The sequence below is a fragment of the Oculina patagonica genome, chromosome 2, assembly GCF_052425735.1.
Source record: "Oculina patagonica isolate OP01 chromosome 2, crgOcupat, whole genome shotgun sequence".
Classification (NCBI taxonomy): domain Eukaryota; kingdom Metazoa; phylum Cnidaria; class Anthozoa; order Scleractinia; family Oculinidae; genus Oculina; species Oculina patagonica.
Genome location: NC_135759.1, coordinates 26572745 through 26592235, shown reverse-complemented (window position 1 = coordinate 26592235; position 19491 = coordinate 26572745). Strand labels below are relative to the sequence as shown.

General features: G+C 39.6%; 1 protein-coding gene and 1 long non-coding RNA gene across 2 annotated transcripts in view; one reads left to right on the top strand and one right to left on the bottom strand.

Annotated features, from left to right (window-relative positions):
• Positions 1-17918, top strand: part of LOC144643834 (centrosomal protein of 290 kDa-like) — an 81760-nt gene extending 63842 nt beyond the window's left edge. Inside the window, 28 exon segments of the mRNA XM_078503204.1 lie at positions 457-522; positions 606-713; positions 1307-1351; positions 1786-1940; positions 2330-2417; positions 2528-2573; positions 2576-2652; positions 3510-3575; positions 3807-3878; positions 4035-4142; positions 4542-4658; positions 5179-5334; positions 6322-6515; positions 6646-6736; positions 7294-7425; positions 7877-7966; positions 12338-12397; positions 13056-13139; positions 13595-13768; positions 14043-14162; positions 14272-14355; positions 14630-14752; positions 14880-14972; positions 15296-15369; positions 15861-15960; positions 16244-16311; positions 16581-16638; positions 17310-17918. Coding sequence (XP_078359330.1) covers positions 457-522; positions 606-713; positions 1307-1351; positions 1786-1940; positions 2330-2417; positions 2528-2573; positions 2576-2652; positions 3510-3575; positions 3807-3878; positions 4035-4142; positions 4542-4658; positions 5179-5334; positions 6322-6515; positions 6646-6736; positions 7294-7425; positions 7877-7966; positions 12338-12397; positions 13056-13139; positions 13595-13768; positions 14043-14162; positions 14272-14355; positions 14630-14752; positions 14880-14972; positions 15296-15369; positions 15861-15960; positions 16244-16311; positions 16581-16638; positions 17310-17474 — 2814 coding nt within the window. The 3' untranslated portion in view covers positions 17475-17918.
• On the bottom strand, positions 8304-11983 carry LOC144641908 (uncharacterized). Its single transcript, XR_013568656.1, has 3 exons — positions 11863-11983; positions 11512-11701; positions 8304-9309 (listed from the first exon to the last, which is right to left on the bottom strand). It is a non-coding gene; the product is annotated as an uncharacterized LOC144641908 (long non-coding RNA).
• Positions 17919-19491: the final 1573 nt, after the last annotated feature.

The following is a 19491-nucleotide window of genomic DNA, read 5'->3' as shown; positions in this document are numbered from 1 at the left end:
AGCTGATTTCCAGTCCGTACTGCGCAGACTCTGGGTTTGTTTTCGTTTTTGTTTTGAATTCGTTGAAACGTTACACTTCGGTGACAGCATACATGAAGTTTTTTAGTCCGCCATTACAGTTCGTTTCGTTCAAGAATTTCCGATGAGCTGAAACGTCGGTTTGAAATAGCGTCAAGGTTCCTCTACTCGTTATTATTCGTTCTGCAAGGATATCTGGCGTTAATTATGAAGAAAAAGGTAAGTTTGTCGCGGAATTTTTAGTTTTGCTTGTAAACATTCCTTCGTGTGGGCTCACATAAACATTGCAGCCGAGATTGCGCAGTACGGACTGGAATTCATCTTAAAGTGGTTATTTTTATATTTCACTCAATTTAGTGGTCACTTTCTTATGTCTGAGTGGAATGTTTGTTAAAGGTGCCTGTAGATTTGTTGTTTGGTTTGTCTTTTCAATTACAGCAAATGCTTGCTCGTAAAGAAGAATCACTGGCTAAATACCAAGAGATGTTGAAAGAAGCACGAGAGGTGAGGAGATCTTTGAGGTGCATCTACCACTGATATTTTCATGTCGGACATTTCTGTAACATGTTCTTGTTTATCCACTACAGGAGGCCAAGTCTCAAACTGAACAACACAAAGCAGAAATTCAGCTCCTTCAAGACAGGTTACATTTAGAAACGGACGAGACGTTTAGAAGGAAGAAAACTTTTCACATGGTCAGTTTAGTGATGGGCGATTTGTTTAGTACGGTGGACTCTGGATCGAGTGATCCGGATGTGAGCCTGGCCGGGCCACTGTGTGTCGAGCAAGATACCACTCTCGCCGTGTCTCGCTCCACACAGGGGTGTGAATTGATGCCGGGGAATATTCAGTTTTTTGACATGTATTGAGTTGCTTGGAAGTATCTTTCGATGGAATATAGCCTCCAACACTCCTAGTTATGCATGTAAAACTGCCGGTTCAATCCCTCTCGCGATATTAGCACGTGTGGAAATAAATCTTACACAAGCAGGGAACTAGAAAGATGTGCGACTATTTTATAATTGCATTGTATGCGAGGGCCAAAAGGATAAGCGTGTGTAGGGAAACACAAGAGATTCGTCTCTAAAACGCTATTTCCTTCTTTGCCTGAATCGGGATTAGGACATCTAGGCGAAGCAATGCTCCATTTGCAGGTCGTTATGAGTTTGAAATTTTAAAACACTGATCATCGCCCATAACATTATGGAATCACTCTGCATTGAAGTATGACTTTAGTCAACTTTTCTTCGTTCTGCTAACCACATTTTCTGTTTTCCTTGTTTACCAGGATTCAGTGAATGATGATGGACCGCCAGTTCCTACACACAAGCAGGTTTGTTATACTACCTTTAAGAAGACCCTCAGCGCGCGAGTCTGATTAGCTCGCCCACTGTTGTCTTTTCGCCGATAGAACAAATTCTTGGCTTTGGAATAAATTGTTGGCTTTGGACTGCAATCCTTTAGAGTGTCGACTAAAACAATTTGACTACTCGCCCTCGTTTTCTGTATAGTCTGATTGTTAAATATGGCATGTATTTAGGGTAAATAGGAAAGGTTAGCGATATGTGTAGTCAATATTGCATTGAAGCTTAGAAGTTGTGTAAGTTCGAGTTCGGCAAGAGTTTGCTTACTTAGAATAGCATTTAACTCACTAAAGAGCTCTATGGAAAGCTTACTTAGTATAAAGTCCGCCGTAAAAATGTGATGACGTCTATCGTCAATTGATTTGTTTTTTGTTGTTGGTTTTTTATTATTATTTTTCCACAGTTGTCGCGTTTGTCTGAGCTGGAAGAGATGATAGCAGAGCAGGACAATGCTTTAGCTGTAGCAGCAGAAAAATACAAAAAATCACGAAATGAGATCAGTAAAATGAAGAAAGATCACGAAGAGGAAGTTAACAATCTCAAACAGCAAATGGCCAGGTTAGTAATAAAAAGTAAAATGTAATATGAAGCATCGCGCTCGTGTGTGTTTTCTTCTTGTCTGCTGCTTGCTTGCTTGTTTGTTGTTCGTTCGTTCGTTTGTTTTTGTTTGTTTGTTTGCTTGTTTGCTTGTCTGTTTCTAGCGTGTGGGTGGCAGAAATAAAATGTTAGTGACTCACCTGAAAGTTATTTTAACTTTCTTATTGCTATATTCTTGGCAACCAAGTACATTGGAATCTTGAGCCTGTCCTTTTTCCTTGTCGACTTGTAGTTTAGGCATTACTTGAGTTGTTATCAATTGTAATTTAGTCATTTCGTCATTGCTTGTACCAAAGGTCGTTAAAACAAATTAGAGGGTATTGCGTGCTGATCTTTTCCTTGCTTTCCAGGAAAAAGGAGGAACATTCAAATGAAGTGAAGAAACTAAACAGCGAGAAACTGGAACGAGACGACAGAATAATGGAACAAAGCAAAGAGGTGAGCTCTAGACTTTGCTTTCTTCATTCTCTTCGTATTGTTCTTAACTCTGACACATCACATCATTGTTTTCTGTTTAATTTTCTGAGATTATTTCATGTAACCTACAGATTGAAGTGTTAAAGGATGAACTTGAGACAGCGAAAGAAGCCGCGCAGCTGCTCCAAGTAAAACCATGAAACATTTGGTGGAGAGACTTCGTAATCAGCTGGCTCTCAAGGAAAAACAACAAAAGGTAGATTAAAACATTCAGACTGTACAATTGCCATACCATAACTCAACAAAATCACTTTGCTCACCCTCTACCGTGTCTATGACATATTCCTTTATAGCTGCTGCCTTTAGCTGTTCCTGCATAATACCTGTACTCTCTTTTTTATGGTGGTTGTCTTCATTTCTTTTTGTTCTAACGAACATTATGATAGCTCGTTTATATGGGCATCTATACATAGCATGCACCGGAGCGAGTTGTAAGGCGCGCATTTTATTGAGCTCGTATTTCCCCCTCAACCGTCCATCTCCTACGTGCCACCCCTGTCCTCTACGTGCTCGACAAAATTGCGTATCCAAAGCGTAGAATGCCTATTGTTCTCGGGACATTTACTTACAGTTAAAGAAAGTTTATTGATCTGTCATGACGCTTGTTAATATTCATAGACGCTAAGAAAGAGCTGTTTTCATTGGTTGCTATGAATGCGCGACACTACTCATTAGATCATGCTAGGGCGGCAAACTAAACAATGAACTCAGCGCCTATTGTTTCTTTCTTTCTTTCTTTCTTTCAATAAAACTCACCGCACTAAAATTCTTCGTTCGCTTCGCGAAAGTGAAACATTCACGCATAACCCATTTTTGCCTAATGGTTTTGCATTTGCTTTTTCATTTTGCTGTTAGGGAAGTTTCGTTTTTGGTTTTGTCGAACGTGAACTTGTAATATTGGAAACAAAGTGCATTTTCTCTGTTTTATCCTCTCAATCTAGTTGTCCACTGTGCCCCTTTCCCTCGTTTTTACCTCATGGCCTACTTTGGCTAACATGTAAGAAAAATTCTTCACTGCTCAATTCACTGACTTATGATGTATTCTTTCTTCAGTCCCTAAGTCAAGCTCTCCTGCAGCTCAGAGCTGACATGGTATCAACCGCAGAGGAAAACGTTCAGGTAAATCGATTTTTTCAGCAAACTAGCCATTTTTCTGCATTTCGCACCACTTTTTTGTGCCAAAAATTGTAATTTTTTCGCAATTTTTTCAATTTATTTTTGGGACAGTGATGTTAGACGGCTGCTGACAAATTTCTCAATGTGAAACTTAGTCTTGGACATTTTCACATTTTAGTAACTTCTCCTTACGCTTCACACTGATTACAAATTTGTTTTTCTCAATTTGTTTAGGCTCACGCTCGAAAAGCTGAACAACAGGCCAATGTACAACACATTGTAGAGAAAGAGACCGCTGGATTACAGGTTTGTCGTGTATAGTAATGGCTGTCCAGAAAAAGAACTGTCTTGTAGTATTTTGTACTCGTTCAATTGTTCACCTTTCTCCAAATTTGATGCCTTATTTGTTTAGCAGTTACGTGTATTGATTTGTCTTTTGCAATTTTGTGTGTGGATTTCAAGGTACGTATTGAGGAACTTCAAGAGAGAATGGAGAAGGTTAAAAGAGAACTCAAGAAACAAAGAGATAAGGAATCGTCATTGGTAGAAGAAAGGGACAAATTAAAGCAGGTACAAGCAAACTACTCAATCCATCTTTCGCGCACCTTTAGCTGTTTTCGTTTCCATATATTTTACACGTAACGGATTGGCCGATAAAATGACGTTTTACCTACGCTAACACAATTACATCACTCAACAAATCAGATAAGTGTAGTGCTTTCAATTACCAGTAAACTGTTTTACTTTCTAGATTGATTAAGATAGAAAAGTCAATAAAGGAAACGACATATGTTAGAGTTTAAAATCTTAGTCGTTTATATACTGTATGATATGTCGCGATAAGGAAACCATGCATCAAATTTGGGCGCGACAAGGAAATTAGAGGCGATGAAAGACTGGAGTTTAGAAAGGAATGTTTTAATTTCTTAGCTGTTTAGCTTAACGTATCCATTGTGCTTCTTTTTCCAGGATCTTTCTAAAAAGGACTCTGCACTTTTAAAACTTGGAAGTGAACTGAAAGAGTTAGAGAAAGTCCAAGACGAGCTTGAGAATAAGGAGCGAGAGTTAAGAGCTGAAAGAAATACGGTAACAAGCCAATATTCTTAATCCCTTATTCAAAGGAAACGTCCTGGTCAAAGTTGACACAGGGCAGAATCTTTTTAGGAGGGTTGGAGGGGGGCGGATGGTAGCTGCCTAGTTCGGTCAACTCTCTCCTTGCGGCACCTCGCTATTAAGGACACACCGTTATTACGGACAGGAGTTGCAGTCCCGACGAATACGAATTGCTGAAAATTACTCTCGCCTCTACGGACTTCCTCTACAGTCAACTCCCTCTAAAACGGACACCTTCGGGTCCACAATTTGGTGTCCGTAATATAGGAAGTCCGTAGTAGCGAGAGTAATTTACAATAGTTTGTGTTCGTCGGGACTGCAACTCCTGTCCGTAATAACGGGATGTTCGTAATAGCGAGGTGTCTGCAAGACGAGAGTTGACAGTATTACGGACACCAAACTGTGGTCCCGAAGGTCTCCGTTATAGAGGGAGTTGACTTTACACGATTTAAAAACCCGGATTTCATTCTCAGTTTCGTTTCTTTTTCTATAGCTCGCTCAAGAACGTTCTGAATTAGAAAAACTGCGAGAGAAAGTGAAAACGCTTCAAGACAAAGTAAAGCAACTGAAACAGAAGAGTGTCGAGGACGGTGAAGAGGGAACTGGTGCCGAGAAACCTGTTGTGGAGGAAGTGATCAAGGAGGACAGAGTATGTTTATCAACATTGAGTCGGAGGCAATGGTTTTGTGTCCCGTACTGATTGTTTCGGGAGGCGCGGTGGCTTAACGGTTAGCGGGCTGGACCCCGGATCAAGCGGTCCGGGTTCGACTCCTGGCCGGGGTCATTGTGTCGTCTTCTTGAGCAAGACACTTGGGGGTAACCCTGCGATGGACTAGCATCCCATCCAGGGGGGAGTAGAAATACTCCTAGTCGCTTCATGCCAGGAAAACCGGGATAAACTCCGACCTGATGAGCCGGTAGGCTCATATGCAAAAAAGTTGTTGCATTGTACCATTTTTATTATCTGTTTCGATTATTTTAATTTGGCTTAGCGACAGAGCGCTTTTCAAAGATGTGCCGTAAAACTACATCCAACAGAATACCAGAAACGCAAATAACGCAGTGAACTAATCAGGAAGGGAGAACGTGCAACCGGTGCAAAGCGCAGGAAAACGTGCAACTGGAGCAAAGCGCGGGAATACGTTATGTCACAATTTGTTGTGGTTTTGCATTTTGGTGCAGCATCTCAGCTCTGATTATGTGTAGTTGTAGAACGTCGCACAAGTTTTACCAATCAATTATAGGAACTAGCAAATGCAAACTAAAAAGAATCGTCAGTGATTTAGTGTCGATAAAACAATGCTATTGCAGCATTGTACACCAGGGCCCGGTTGTTCAAAGCGCGATTTAGCTAATCCAGGTTTAGCGTGGAGTTTGATTTTAATTTTATAACATTTCTTTGAGGTTTTCTGTTAATATTTTCTGTCCCCAGTTTTGACATGGACCAATCTCAAACTTAACAAAACATTAGCTATGGAAAACCCTGTAAAACAAGAGAGATTAAAATCTAGATCATCCTTTAATCCTGGGTTAGCGTTAATCGTCTTTCGAACAACCCGGCCCAGGTTATTGTGATTGTTGTTTACCAATGTAGTGCAGCAGGCGAACTGTAGATGCGCTGTCGTTCACTTTTCAGGCTGCTGTCGTTACTGAGGGCGTGGCTCGATGGGAAGATAACAAGAAATGGCAACAGAAAGTAGAAACGCTGAGAGGAAAACTAGCGGACAAAACACGTGAGCTGGAGAAAGCAGAAAAGACTATCACCATGTTAAGAGATGCGGTCAGTAGGGCTGAGAAGGACAAGGCGGGTCTTCATAGCAGATTAAAAAGGTACGTAATTAGTGTCCCGTATTTGTTCATGTTTTTGTTATAAGTGACGTTACAATGTGACATATTTCAACACTCTATATATGTGATACACGCGCGTTTCTCATCAAACTGTTTTTGTTGTCGGTTGCAGTTCTTCTAAATCAGTGGTTGGTGGGCCGCCTCTTGTAACAAACGAAGTAGTACAGGATCTTAAACAGAACATTTACAAGCTGGAAGAAGAGGTATCGCTTTTGTTCTAGCTAACGATGATTTGTTTTCTTGTTGTTTGTTTTGCTATACTTCCGACGTTTGTTTGAATTGGCTTGGTTTTTTAAAAAAATAGACGAGTAACCAGGGTAAAACATTTGGTGAAAATTCAGAAGTGAACTCTGGTTAAAAATTTGTTTACAACAAGCTTTCGACTATCAGTCTGTAGTCTTTACCGAGAAACGTTAGTTTTTACTCTTTTAAGACTACATACTGGTAGTCGAAAGCTTGTTTTTGGCAAATTTTTAATCAGAGTTCGCCCTTAAATATGTACCAAATGGATTGATAATGTTGTCTAGCTTGTGATACGTGCAAAAAATCTCTCCAGAGCCATTCCCCAAAAATTTGAGTTGGCTATGCGCCGAATATTAATATTCTCACGGGGCTCGAGTTTCGGATTTCCTTGCAATCCTCGACGTTTAGCAAGTTCATCTTTAGTTCCTTTCTTAGCTCTTCCTCTCTCAGCTGCGGCTATCACACTTGACTATCCGACCACTTTCTTCATGACTCTATTCTGTTTTTGTTGGTTCAGAACCAAGAGTTAAGACGACAGAAAGTTCTTGGTCATGACAAGCAAATGGAAGCACTAGAGGTGCGGAACAAACAGCTGGTGGAGTATATTGAAGGCTTAGAACGAGACCTGGCTGGCCGCATGGCTCAACAGGTAATACTGAGGACCATGTGTGATATGAATGATATCTAATCCTAATTTTGTATTTAGGAAAGAGCAGGTTTGCCAATTTAATTTAGTTAATATTTAATGTTATTATAGCTGGAGTTTTTAACCCAGCAACGCTCGCTCTCTCATTGGTTACTTCGAGGTCACATGACATCTAACAATAAACTGTTTCCTGACAAAAGTCTCTGAGCGGGCAACATTGCAAAATCTGTGACGTCGCCGAGGGAAACATTGAGATTCGAGGGAAACAATTCAAAATTAACTGGTTTCCTGAGGTACCACTCATTAAGTGTAAATTGCCTTCGGTTTTAAAAAGAACCATAAAGATAAAGGCCGACTAGGAAATAAAACGTCACAAACGATTGCTCCTGTTTTCTCTAATACAACTGATCAACTGGTGTCTCACAGTTAACTGTTTTCTTGTTCTTAATGACAGCGTTCAGTGGATCATGCGGATGCAGACATGTATCGTGAATTATATCAAAGAAACCAGTCTCTTCAGAAACAGCTTTTGGAAGCTAAGGAGGTTAGTTGAGGTGTAATTAATTCTAATTTCGGTATTTCTTTCTTCGGAAATGTTTCAAGTACGATTTCTTTTGGATACTCTTTATGTTTTATTAGTTTTTTTCCCTTATCGTATTCTACGCCTTATTTACAAAATTATTAATCCCAAGAGCAACCATCCGATAGTGATATGGTACGACTTTTTATTATATAAACATCAGTGAAATACCAGGAAATCTTTCGCGCGAAAAAATCATATTTTCACACGTGAAAATAACATGTTACGTTCTAATTCGCTACGCTCAAACGAACGTAAATTATTTTCTTCTTCAATACTGCAAAAATACACACCAAGGGAATGATGGTTGGATGCTCAGGCAATCCAAGCTGACATTTATTGATACATTTCATACAGTGAAAAAGGAACGTTTAGAGCTAATGTTGACGCCTACCAGAAAAAATAGAAGTACCAAAATACTTATTAAATCAGTTAGGATAAGGTGAGCAGTTATTTCAAAATAATTATATGTACAATGTAATAAAAGTAATCGTTGTGATAAATTGGCGCTACTTCTAACCACGGATGTAGCTTCTTCGAGCTTATGCTATCAATGACAATAAAATACTCAGAGCAAGATCCTTTACAGTTCTTCAATAGCTCCCTACATCTTGCGCATAACAGCTTGGTGCCATTCTGCTAGACGGTATTGAAAATCCACAAAAAACTTATTGATCCAATAATGTTAAGCGGTTGTTGAGACGAGATAATATAGTTACATAAGTTTTTAACCTCTTAATTTAAACATTAGTCCCTTCACTGTAAACATCAGTAGATTTCCACATGTACGTAAGGAACAAATAACTAGAATGAACAGCCAAAATGCCAAAAGCTAAGCTTAAGGTAACAAACTATTCAATACATCATTTCGAAGAATCTTTCGCTACCTAACAAACATATGCAAGCTAAGCGCAAGTCCTTCAGGCTTGTTGATGGACCAGCATACTTATCGATGATTTTATTAGCAGAGATAAACACCCTAACAAACGCTGAACCGCTATTAAAAAACTATTTCAAATTGAGCTACCCGGCCAAATGATTAATGATAATGCGGACATGAATCAAAATAAAAGCAGCATAAGACTTGAAACTACGTAAGATGCGCATGCGGCTTGTAAAGCGATACAACCTAAACTGAGACAGTATGAGGACAAGATACCGCATCTTATAAAGAACTTGACAATTTTTTTTTTTTTTTTGAATATCTTTTTGCTGTGAAGTAACCTTCATAAACAACTTCAGGACGTCCTTCGTGCTTGGTTTCTTGCTAGCTGGGGGCTCCTCTGATAACCTTGAATAGTTAACATCTATAATGAAGAAAAAAGAGAAGTGACAGGCATTTGTATCCATATAAACCTACATGGAAGCGAGCGATCACATAAACTGAAATAAATTAACATAAGCTGAATGCAGACAAATTGCTCTGCAAAATCAGGCCAGCGCCTCCTTTCTGAAAGGTGAACGGACAAGTGACCCAAAATGAGGCCAGCGCCTCCTTGCTGATGAGTGAATGGACAAGCGTCCAAAAAACAGGCCAGCGCCTCCTTCTGATGAGTGAATGGACAAACGTCCCAAAGTCAGGCCAGCGCCTCCTTTCTGATAACGTCAATCAATCTTAACCAAACATAAATAGAAACTGGCCCAGCGGTCTTGTAATCAGCGAATACTTTATACAAACAGCTACCAATGTTGAAATGAAAGAATCTGCTCGAAGTAAAACAGTATTTCGCCGATGTTCCAGTACACTCTTGCTATAAAGACTATAAACAGCTTGCCATCTATTGCAAAACGAGCAATTATTCTGAAAGCTTAGGATAAAACGAGACGAGGTCCAGAACAGGACGATAAATGTGGTAATGGCCTCGCATGTATACGAGCAGTGAATACCTAGTGAATTAATAAATCCACTCCGTAAGTCCTGCATGGATTTAAAAAACTAAAGTGAAAACATACCTAGTTGTTGCCAAACTGACAAAGTAGACCACTATATGGGATTCCCACCCATATTCAATGCTTGAAAACATGATGAGTTGTAATTAGTCAACCATTTATGTATAAATAATGCGACTTTATAATCCTCACAACGAGCTCCGTACGGGAAACCATAGCATACAATTTGACACCGCTGTCAATAGGAGCTGAAAATTTTTGGGCTATATAACATGTAAACTTCAACTTCGTGCTACTCGAATGTAATACTCTGCAAACGAACAACTATCTAAAACCAACTTAACATAAGAGCCTTGCTGAAATGACAAAAACTTTTCCAGACAAGTCATACCACAAACGTGTATACATGCACCCAGTTATCATTATGGCGCACTTGTTCACTGTTACCTAAATGGACGCCACATTCTGTGGCACTAGCATCTGAGCTAACAATACAATAAGACGGGCCAATCCATAATGACTTTTCAAATTCATCCTGTCCAGTCCACTTCAATACTCAACATGTTTTCTTAGAGAATAAATTGGGCCAAAGTAAACGTCTAGTGAAATCGTAATCCTGCGCAGCCTCAATGTCCTTGTTGTAATAACTAGTCATAATTCGGGAAATGTCCTCAAATACTACACCAATGGAAACAAATTTTCCCCAAGCCAGGCTAAACAATTCCCCATAAACTTTTTTCTGAAACAATTATGAAGACATACAGAAATGCGAAGTAAAAATAACCGTCTATCCGAAATAGGAATTGTTCTATAGATAGTGTTCTATACTATACCATTCGAAAATTAACAAGGGTCCACTAAAACTTCCCGCCATAGCTAAAAAATAAATCTGAACTTCCGTAAACTGGATCTAAGACTGCACAAGAGTAATAATCAATATGGATCAACTTCTCCTCGTCCAGGAATAGAACAATGTTGACCCCCTTAAAATCCTTCAATATTCAGTTCGAGCGACTTGAGGCATGGAATAAAGATCCAACCCAAATGGAAATACAGTAAACAGAAAAACTAAGCGTCACCTAACGAAAAGCAAGCGAAAACCTAACAATATAAATGTGCGATGATCAGGGTGTGAATAGCTATATAGGTGATAGGTAATAGCCACTTGGACCAAACAAAACCATAAATACTCCCTTTTAGAATAGGGCAAAGTGATATTCCAGTTTACGCACTAAATCCTTGTTCATAAAAATGTTTATCTCTTCTTCCATAGGGTTAATTCGAAACACTAAAGGGTAAACCATATAAGAAGGAGCCTTAACTTCTGCCAACCCGGTAAAATGTAAAGGCACTAAATAGCTTATCTACAAATACAGAATGATGCAAAGATGACACATAGCTTTTGAAAACTTTCTGAGGGAATCTTCTTGAAAGGAAGACGAAAACCATCTAAAACAACTGATACAATAATCTCTGAGACGCCTAAAACTAACAGAAATGAATATTTCTTCCCAGACTGCCCTTTAATAACTTGCAACACACCTGGTCTAGTAGAAACTTCACGCTCATATCTGATTTTTGTGTTACCTCATTCAATTCGTCAAACAGATCGACATTACCAATATCATTTCGATGCCCCATCATTGCGTGCTCCTGATGCCGGCGGGCTTAGTGGAAGCGGCGCTGCTCCAGTAATTAATGGGAAGTTCAACTACTTTAGTTTTACTGCAGTCTGCAAAAGTTTCCGAACCTGCAGTCCTTAGCCCACTGTCCGCTGTTTGAAATAAAAACTAACACCTGCAACACATTCTGTTCGGACAAAAAACATGTATAAAATTGACAAGCAATCAATAAGACAAGATAACAAAAACGAAATGGGCGGGCGGGCGGGCGGGCGGGTTTACAACTTCAATGTCAGCATGGAATGCGAAAGCGAGAGGACTGAACAACTCTGAACAGTCTATAAATACCTTATCAAACCAATCAGAGATACCCAAGGGACACGCCCAAGCGGCGTGTCATACACAGCGAAATAAATAACCAAAAACCTGTTAATGAACTGTATTGACTGCATACCAGTAGAAAATACATTTATTTTCACATGTGAAGATATCGATTTCGAAACATTTTCTGACAAGTTTGCCCTGTTTCAATGCTGAATGAGCCAAAGTAAATCGATATTAAGTCGAAACATCTTCGGATCTTCCTCGGCAATCTTCGGATATCTACGGAAAATGTTCGGAAACATTCGTACGACCTTCGGACAACATTTTGCAAATCTTCGGAAATCTTCGGAAAATGGTCGGCAATCTTCGGAAAATCGTCAAAACATCGTAATTAGGTTTATTGCGCTCACTCGTGAGATATCGATTTGAACACTCGAAGATAAATTTCATATCTCCGCGCAACCATGTAATATCCTCTATTTTTTTCTCCCGTTTGCAGGAAAATATGGAGTTACGTTTTGACTACGAACAAGCCAGGAAGAAAAACCCTCGACTCAAGGTAATACGAAGAAATAACTTCTTCTCATTAGGGGAAATTAGTGCCAGTTTTGGCAAACTTCGTTGAAGCATTTGAAGAGTTTCCGAATTCTCAATCAAAAACTATCGCGAGCTCTCACGAGTACTTCGAAAGCAAACACGCGAAAAAATACGTCAGGTTGCTTAGCAACTTCAGGGACGATTGAAAACTGCGGGCACAGTCCCGTCTGGGAGGCGGGATTTCGACATCAACTGCTACTTTTCTCCCGACTGTTCTACACGTAATGATGCAAACACGGTGACCATGAATGTATGTTCTCGACAATCGTTAGTGGAGATTTTTGTAATAGAACGAATGTCTTCGAGTTAAACAGCATAAACGAATTTCAAAAATGACGTAACTACACTGACTCCAGTCCACTGTATGATGCGCAAAAATAGATAACTCATCCGCAGTCATTGTAAACAGACGGGTAGAAACGATGCGAAATAGGCACATGATGTGAAAAAAAAAAACGTTATAAAGACGTTTTGGACAATTTTCTATTTTCGTTTGTAAATGAATCAGGTTAAATGACACTAAATGTAATGCAAGCCTTCTTTGCCTTTCTGAAAAGAAACGTTAAAGTAACTGAATGAATCGGTGTAAAAACGCCGTTAACGTGTGTTTGTCATTTCAGGCCCGTGTGGAAGATTTACAAGAATATGTGGAAATTTTAAAAGCGGAACTCGAAGCAAGTAAAAAGAGAGAGAAAGCTCGAAAAGTAAGTCATTAGAGTAGAGTATTCAAACAAATTGGTGTTCAGAGATACCCCGAGAGTTGTAATTATCAGTGACATACTAATACGTAATTTGTATGGCTCGTGTTGTTTATCCATGTCCCCTGAAGCAAGCAATGGCGCTATCAAACTCTTGGCCTCTAACTCAAATGGACTTTTAGTTTTCAAATTTCGCGCAAAGATTTTTAAACGGAGAGACCTTGTGTTCCTTTCTGGACATTTTCGCGCCTTGGTTTTCGAGATTCTTTAAACCCGACTCGCGGGATTTGTACTGGAGTGCATCGCTTGAAATGTAATATTAAGCTGGGAATTATAATAAAACAAGAGACAGCGTAGGTTGTGTTGTAAATGTGTAACAAAAAGTAACGCAAGGCCTCCGTTATCATATGTAGTTCCAGAACATTTAGAATTAAAATATACCGCCATTTTGTTCTCCCCAGAAGAGCCTGGGTACTGGTATGGGTGGTCAGAGCGTAGAGGACCTGGAGCGAGTGATAGCAGCCATGAGGCGAGTCGTAGAAAGACTTCAAGGAGAAAATGATCAGTTAAAGAAAACTGTTGGAGCAGGAGGACCTCAATATGGCGAGGTGCTAAAGGAAAACAAACGGCTGAAGGTACGTCACTTTCAATTCATACCTGTTTGTAAATATCTTGCCTTTGTTAAATGTCATTCTGCCAAATGTTATTACTGGTCAGCAACAGGGAGAAGTGAGGGCTCTGGAAAAGTAACTGGATTAAAATTCGAAAGTCGTCCTTTTACCTCAAATAAGCCGACAAGTTGGCGAGTTGGCTCTAGTGTCGAGGGTAGCCCACGCGAGAGCTATGTAGTCGTTTCTTTTGCCAACAGATTTTATCATTACTTGACTAATGTTATAATTTTTATGCCAGCATGAATTAGAGAAAGCAAAGGTCAGTGACAAGACCCAGTCCACGCGCGGAGTCAGTGGTCAGGGAAATACAGCCAAACTGATGACTGAGAACGAGAAACTGCTCAAAGATTTGAAAAAGGTAAGAACTTCTTTTAACACAAAAATAAATCCATGTTTGTTGTAAATTACTCGTTTTATACTCGTTTTCCGAATGTCTATATTCATTTTGTTTTTCTCCTTAATTTAAGGAAATGGACGAAGTAGAAAAACTAAAAACCGCAAACGCTAATCTGGAGCAAAGAAAAGACGAACTGGTGAAAGAATTAGAACAGGTAACTATCTTTACTGAGCATGACTTGTCCCGTGTTCAGCACGTGTTAGTGAGCCAGAGGGCTCGTGAAGAACTCGTGATAAATCTTTGTATGTATTGCGTACTGAAATAAGAACGTAGAAATGTTTTGATTGACTACTGACTCAGTGTTCTGTGGCATGCTGAATGTCGTATTACAATTGAAGTGCTCATTGTCCAACATGAATATTGATTATATATAGTAAAGATATACACCTTTCTTTTCTTTTTCTTTTTTCCTTTTCTTTTCTTTACAGCTGCATCAAAAGCTGTCCGATTCAAACATGGGAGGACTTGACAGTAAGGAATGGAAATCAGTGGTTTTACCAAAAATATATGAAGAAAAGATGCAAAAACTTGAAGCAGAGTTAGAGAAAAAGGTGAATATTCCACTGGTGGGCTCCAAAAATTAAAGTGCTTTCAATTCCTAATAGTACTACAGATAATTGTTCCTTATAATGTCACTTCATTGTCAAATAAAAATGTCAAATGTTTATTCTTGTTTAGACTAATCTGTTAAAAGATATCAAGACGTATTTAAAAGCTGCCGCCAACCGAGAAGCTGAATTGATGAAGAAACAGCAAGAACTCGAGGAAAAGGTAGGTTCGACTCCTGCTGGGAGCACTCGCCGGACGGAATTTTCTTTTTCAGAGCTTTTCCGAGTCTCTTCTAGCTCAGTGGTAAAACGTCCGAAGTACTAATCGGAAGGTCATAGGTTCGACTCATGTTGGAAACACTCGGAATTTCTTTTCCGAGTATGCCTGTCATTTACTGGAAAAAAAAAATCACAGATTTTGATGTTCACTATATTCGGGTGAATTAGCCATGCTTTTTGCGATTTTGCCAAATTAAAGGATAAGCTTGCTATAACGGCAGTCGCTGTAAATTTGTCATGGAAATTCCTCCCGCCTTATTTTTGCAGGTTGCAATCTTGGAGAGATTTCCTACGAATATTAAGGGGGACAGTGACCTTGTTAGAGAACTTCAACAAACGAGGTTAGATAACATTTCATAAATTGTAAGTCTGTATGTTTACAGTATGTTCACAGTTTTTTTGTTTTGAAATGAAAAAGGAGCTCAAAACAGCTATTAAACAAAACAAAAAAGACACATCTCCTCGACTGGAGACCAAGAGATACAAACATCCAAATTCTTTCGTTCATCCCCAGTAATTTGCATACTTACTTAGCTCAGTATTTGGTTTTTTTAGTCCGTTCTTCGTTTCTCCGCTTTTTCAGCTTAAGCCGGACTAGAGTTTTGTTTTTAAGTGACAGTATTCTTGCATTCTTCCATTGTTCTGTGGCTTCGTGACCCTTTCGTTTCAGCTCTGTCTATTCTCTTTAGTTCTCTTTTGTTTCCTTTCTTACTTTTTTTTACACCAAAGTAAATTAAGCTCGCAGTGTAGTCGTTAGTTTCTGTTCTATTTGGAATATTTGTTTGTGCTAAATCATGACTTTGACACTAAATAAAGTTTTTTTTTAACCTAGGTTAAGGTTGGCCACCCTTGAGTCGGAGAAAGAAGAGATGTTACATGAAGTTCGACAGCTTAGAAAAATGGGCCAGGCCGGTGATCTACCGCGTGACTTGGTAAATTAATCAACTTACTCACGCCAACGGCGAAATCAACCTTTTTACATTCGTTAATCAAAGTATAAGATTGTAAATTTTGTGTTCAGAAAAATTGCAAACAGCATTTTTTTGGTTAATTTTTTATGCACTGTACTCAACCATCTTATTTTAACAGGTCCCTAAAAAACAATAAATTCTCCAAAACTCCAGAATTTTCTGAGAATTTGAGGATTTTTAATCAAGGCTTTTTCGCCCTCAAAAATGAAACGGGAATTGTCTAATTGCGTTTTCATTGCTTTAGGAAAATGAAGAAGTTCTAGAAAAGTTACGAAGTTATGACAGAATGATGGCTGATGATGTAGAACTTAGGTAAGTTTATTTTCACCATATTCATGCCAAAAAAGTATTGTGAGGAATGATTAATTTAGTTTATTTTTTTCACGAGCAATAGGAAACAGAAGATTTATGTTTACCTAGCCTAACAGAAAAACTCGAGTGAATTCGGCCTGATGTCCCCAATGGACGAATAGGGATTAGCGTGTCACGAGTTCGAGTTTTCGAAATTAATTAATTAATTTAATTGCTACTTTCCGAGCTTTTCCCCAAGACTGTTTGCTTTTATGAAATTCTCCTTGCAGAACAAGATTAAAAACTGTGGAGCTGGAGCGGGATCGAATGTCACACGAAGTCACCAAGGTAGGCATTTCTTGAGGGAGTCGTTATTTTGTTACGTTGTAAGAGCAACTTGGTGATCAGTTTTAGGTTGCGAATAATCGTGTTAGTGAAGTTCGGACGGAATTTCTTTTCTGGATTATAGCCCACCCATTAATTTTCTGAAATATTCAAGAACATATTCTAATTCCGAAATAAGGTCAATCGAACGCACCCTTAGAAAATTGCTTACTTGAACAGAAACCGACTTCCTCAAGAGACTAACCTGCAGACACACGTATTCTGACATAAAGCGAAGTGTCCCGGCCAGCTAGACGTGATGTGGATTGTAGCATTGCCATTGTTGATCAATAGGCTTTAATGTTATGGTGCTCTGGTACAACTGATGAGTTGAGGGGGTGGGAAGTAGAAAGAATAAGAGAGGTGTCGATCTACCCCTGATTTACCACGCCACCCTTTTTTTGTTTTCGAAGCGGTTACCTTTGGTCACAAATGTTCCCAGAATGCTGTAGGCAACACTCCCACGAACTTGAATTTTCGTCTGGGGTTGGAAGGGGGGGGGGTGGGGATTTGGCTTGGTAGCGCTCTTGCCACTATTTCCTCCGCCCCCTTTTTTCTGAATTTTCTGGACCCGCCCCTGGTAGCCTGTAGGTAGTTTGTACAGCTAAAAGTCGTTTTTGTCTCTTGTTTTTCAGTTACGAAAAGAACTCGAGGCCTTTGATCCTGCATTCTTTGAAGAGATTGAAGACTTGAAGTACAATTATCAGAAATCTGTAGAAAGAAATGTGTTATACGAGCGACAGCTAAGACAGATGTCTCGGCAGTTTGGAGTCGATGTTAATATACCGACACAAGATTAATCAACGTCGTATGAAACATCGAATAACAAGCTACGAATCCTCTTGGGACCACACATGCATTACACTGCAAGCTGTCGTTCAAGTGTCATTCGAGCGGAAGTAGTACGTCAGAGCGGAAGTGCTGAGTACGAGCGGAAGTGCTGCGTCCGAAGGGAAGTGCTGCTTACGTGCAGAAGACTACCTCCGCTCGCTGGCGCTACTATCTGGAAGGAAGACTGTTTGAATCCATGCATTCATACGTAAAACGTAAAGGATACACAATTCACCTCCGTTTAGAGCTACAGAATTATTTCATCGTATAAAATCATTCACTGTTCAAATATTGAAATTGTGTAAAGATATGTAGATATTTATTTTAAGTAATTTGTATAAATTATTTCTAATTTATTTCGAAGTTTGTATTTTTATCGCGTAGGAGTATAAAGTTGGTACACCTCTACCTTATAGATTATATTTCACAGACTCCGTTCGAAATATATGAGAAAACAAATGGTAGGAATTTCCCAGTTAGTGCTTCAAACCACTTTTTAACGCTAAAAATAAAAGGGGTACCCCCTTAAAAGCAAAACAAGGGCCTGGGTCTACCCATAAGGCCCTGGTGCCTAGGTCCCGCGGACCCATGATCCTTCGCTGGCTTTTTTTCCTTGTGCTTCAAACCCTACGGTAAGTATTTGCCCTTTATCTTGTATTTTTGCTAATGTTTTACCTTTTCAGGCTATTCCTCTGTGTTTTTGGCACAGCAGGTTTCTTTTTAGCGATATTTTGTCGCTCTTCAGATATATTGCATCGCTGAAGATATCCATTTGGCAACACAAAGTCGCATAGAAGGACTCGTTGCTGGTCGCCATCTTCCCGCCGAAACTGTTTCGGCGTCTGCCTGAAATACGTGATAAATGGTCCTGCCAAACGACGCAAAGACCTTTCACGTAGAAGACGATGATACTCTTCAGGAGATTCTTCTCTCGCTCGAGAGTCTTTACGAGCGAATAGATTCGCTGCGAACAAGTTCAGTCTGATGATCAGTCGATTATGGCTAATGACTCGTCAGGATAGAAGTTCAGCGAACCTTTGGCGACCGATAAGTCATTTGGACTTCTGCTGCGCCCGTTCGGGCACCTGTGGAGCCTATTTAGGCACCCATAGAGCCTATTCAGGCACCAACATTGCCTATTCAGGCACCAATATTGCCTATTCAGGAACCAATATCGCCTATTTAGGCACCAATATTGCCTATTGAGGCACCAATAGAGCCCATTGAGGCACCAATAGAGCCTATTCAGGAACCAATATCGCCTATTCAGGCACCAATATTGCCTATTCAGGCACCAATATTGCCTATTCAGGAACCAATATCGCCTATTCAGGCACCAATATTGCCTATTCAGGCACCAATATTGCCTATTCAGGAACCAATATCGCCTATTCAGGCACCAATATTGCCTATTGAGGCACCAATAGAGCCCATTGAGGCACCAATATTGCCTATTCAGGCACCTGTAGAGCCTATTTTAGGCACCCGTCGAGCTTATTAAGGAACAAACCGAGTCTGATAGACATCTAAAGAAGCTGGGAACTCAATGCAGTCTTATAATGATGGCACTCGTAGAGACCATTTAGAAACAAACAGAGTCTGATAAGACATATCTGACGAAGCTGCAAACTTAAGTACAGTATTACAGTGATGATAATGGTCTGTTCGATTCCCAAGTCAACCTCCTGGAAACCATTATCCTCTTTCCCCAAATTTGTGGATACTAACTTTTGCAAATATATATAATTATATATAAGCAATATCTTCTTATTCTGGAAGATTGGGAACTCCTCAAGTGGATGCACTATCTGCTCCCAAAACTTGATCAGCAATTGTCAAATCAAGTTTCCCTTTGAATGAGATATTCTGTCCAAGAAAGGGACAAGGTCCAATGTTCATTGTTTGCCTTGACTTCTAGAATGCCACTGGCCCCATGTATGGTGCCCCTGGTGTATGATTGAGGTCCAACTTATGTGATAATTTATA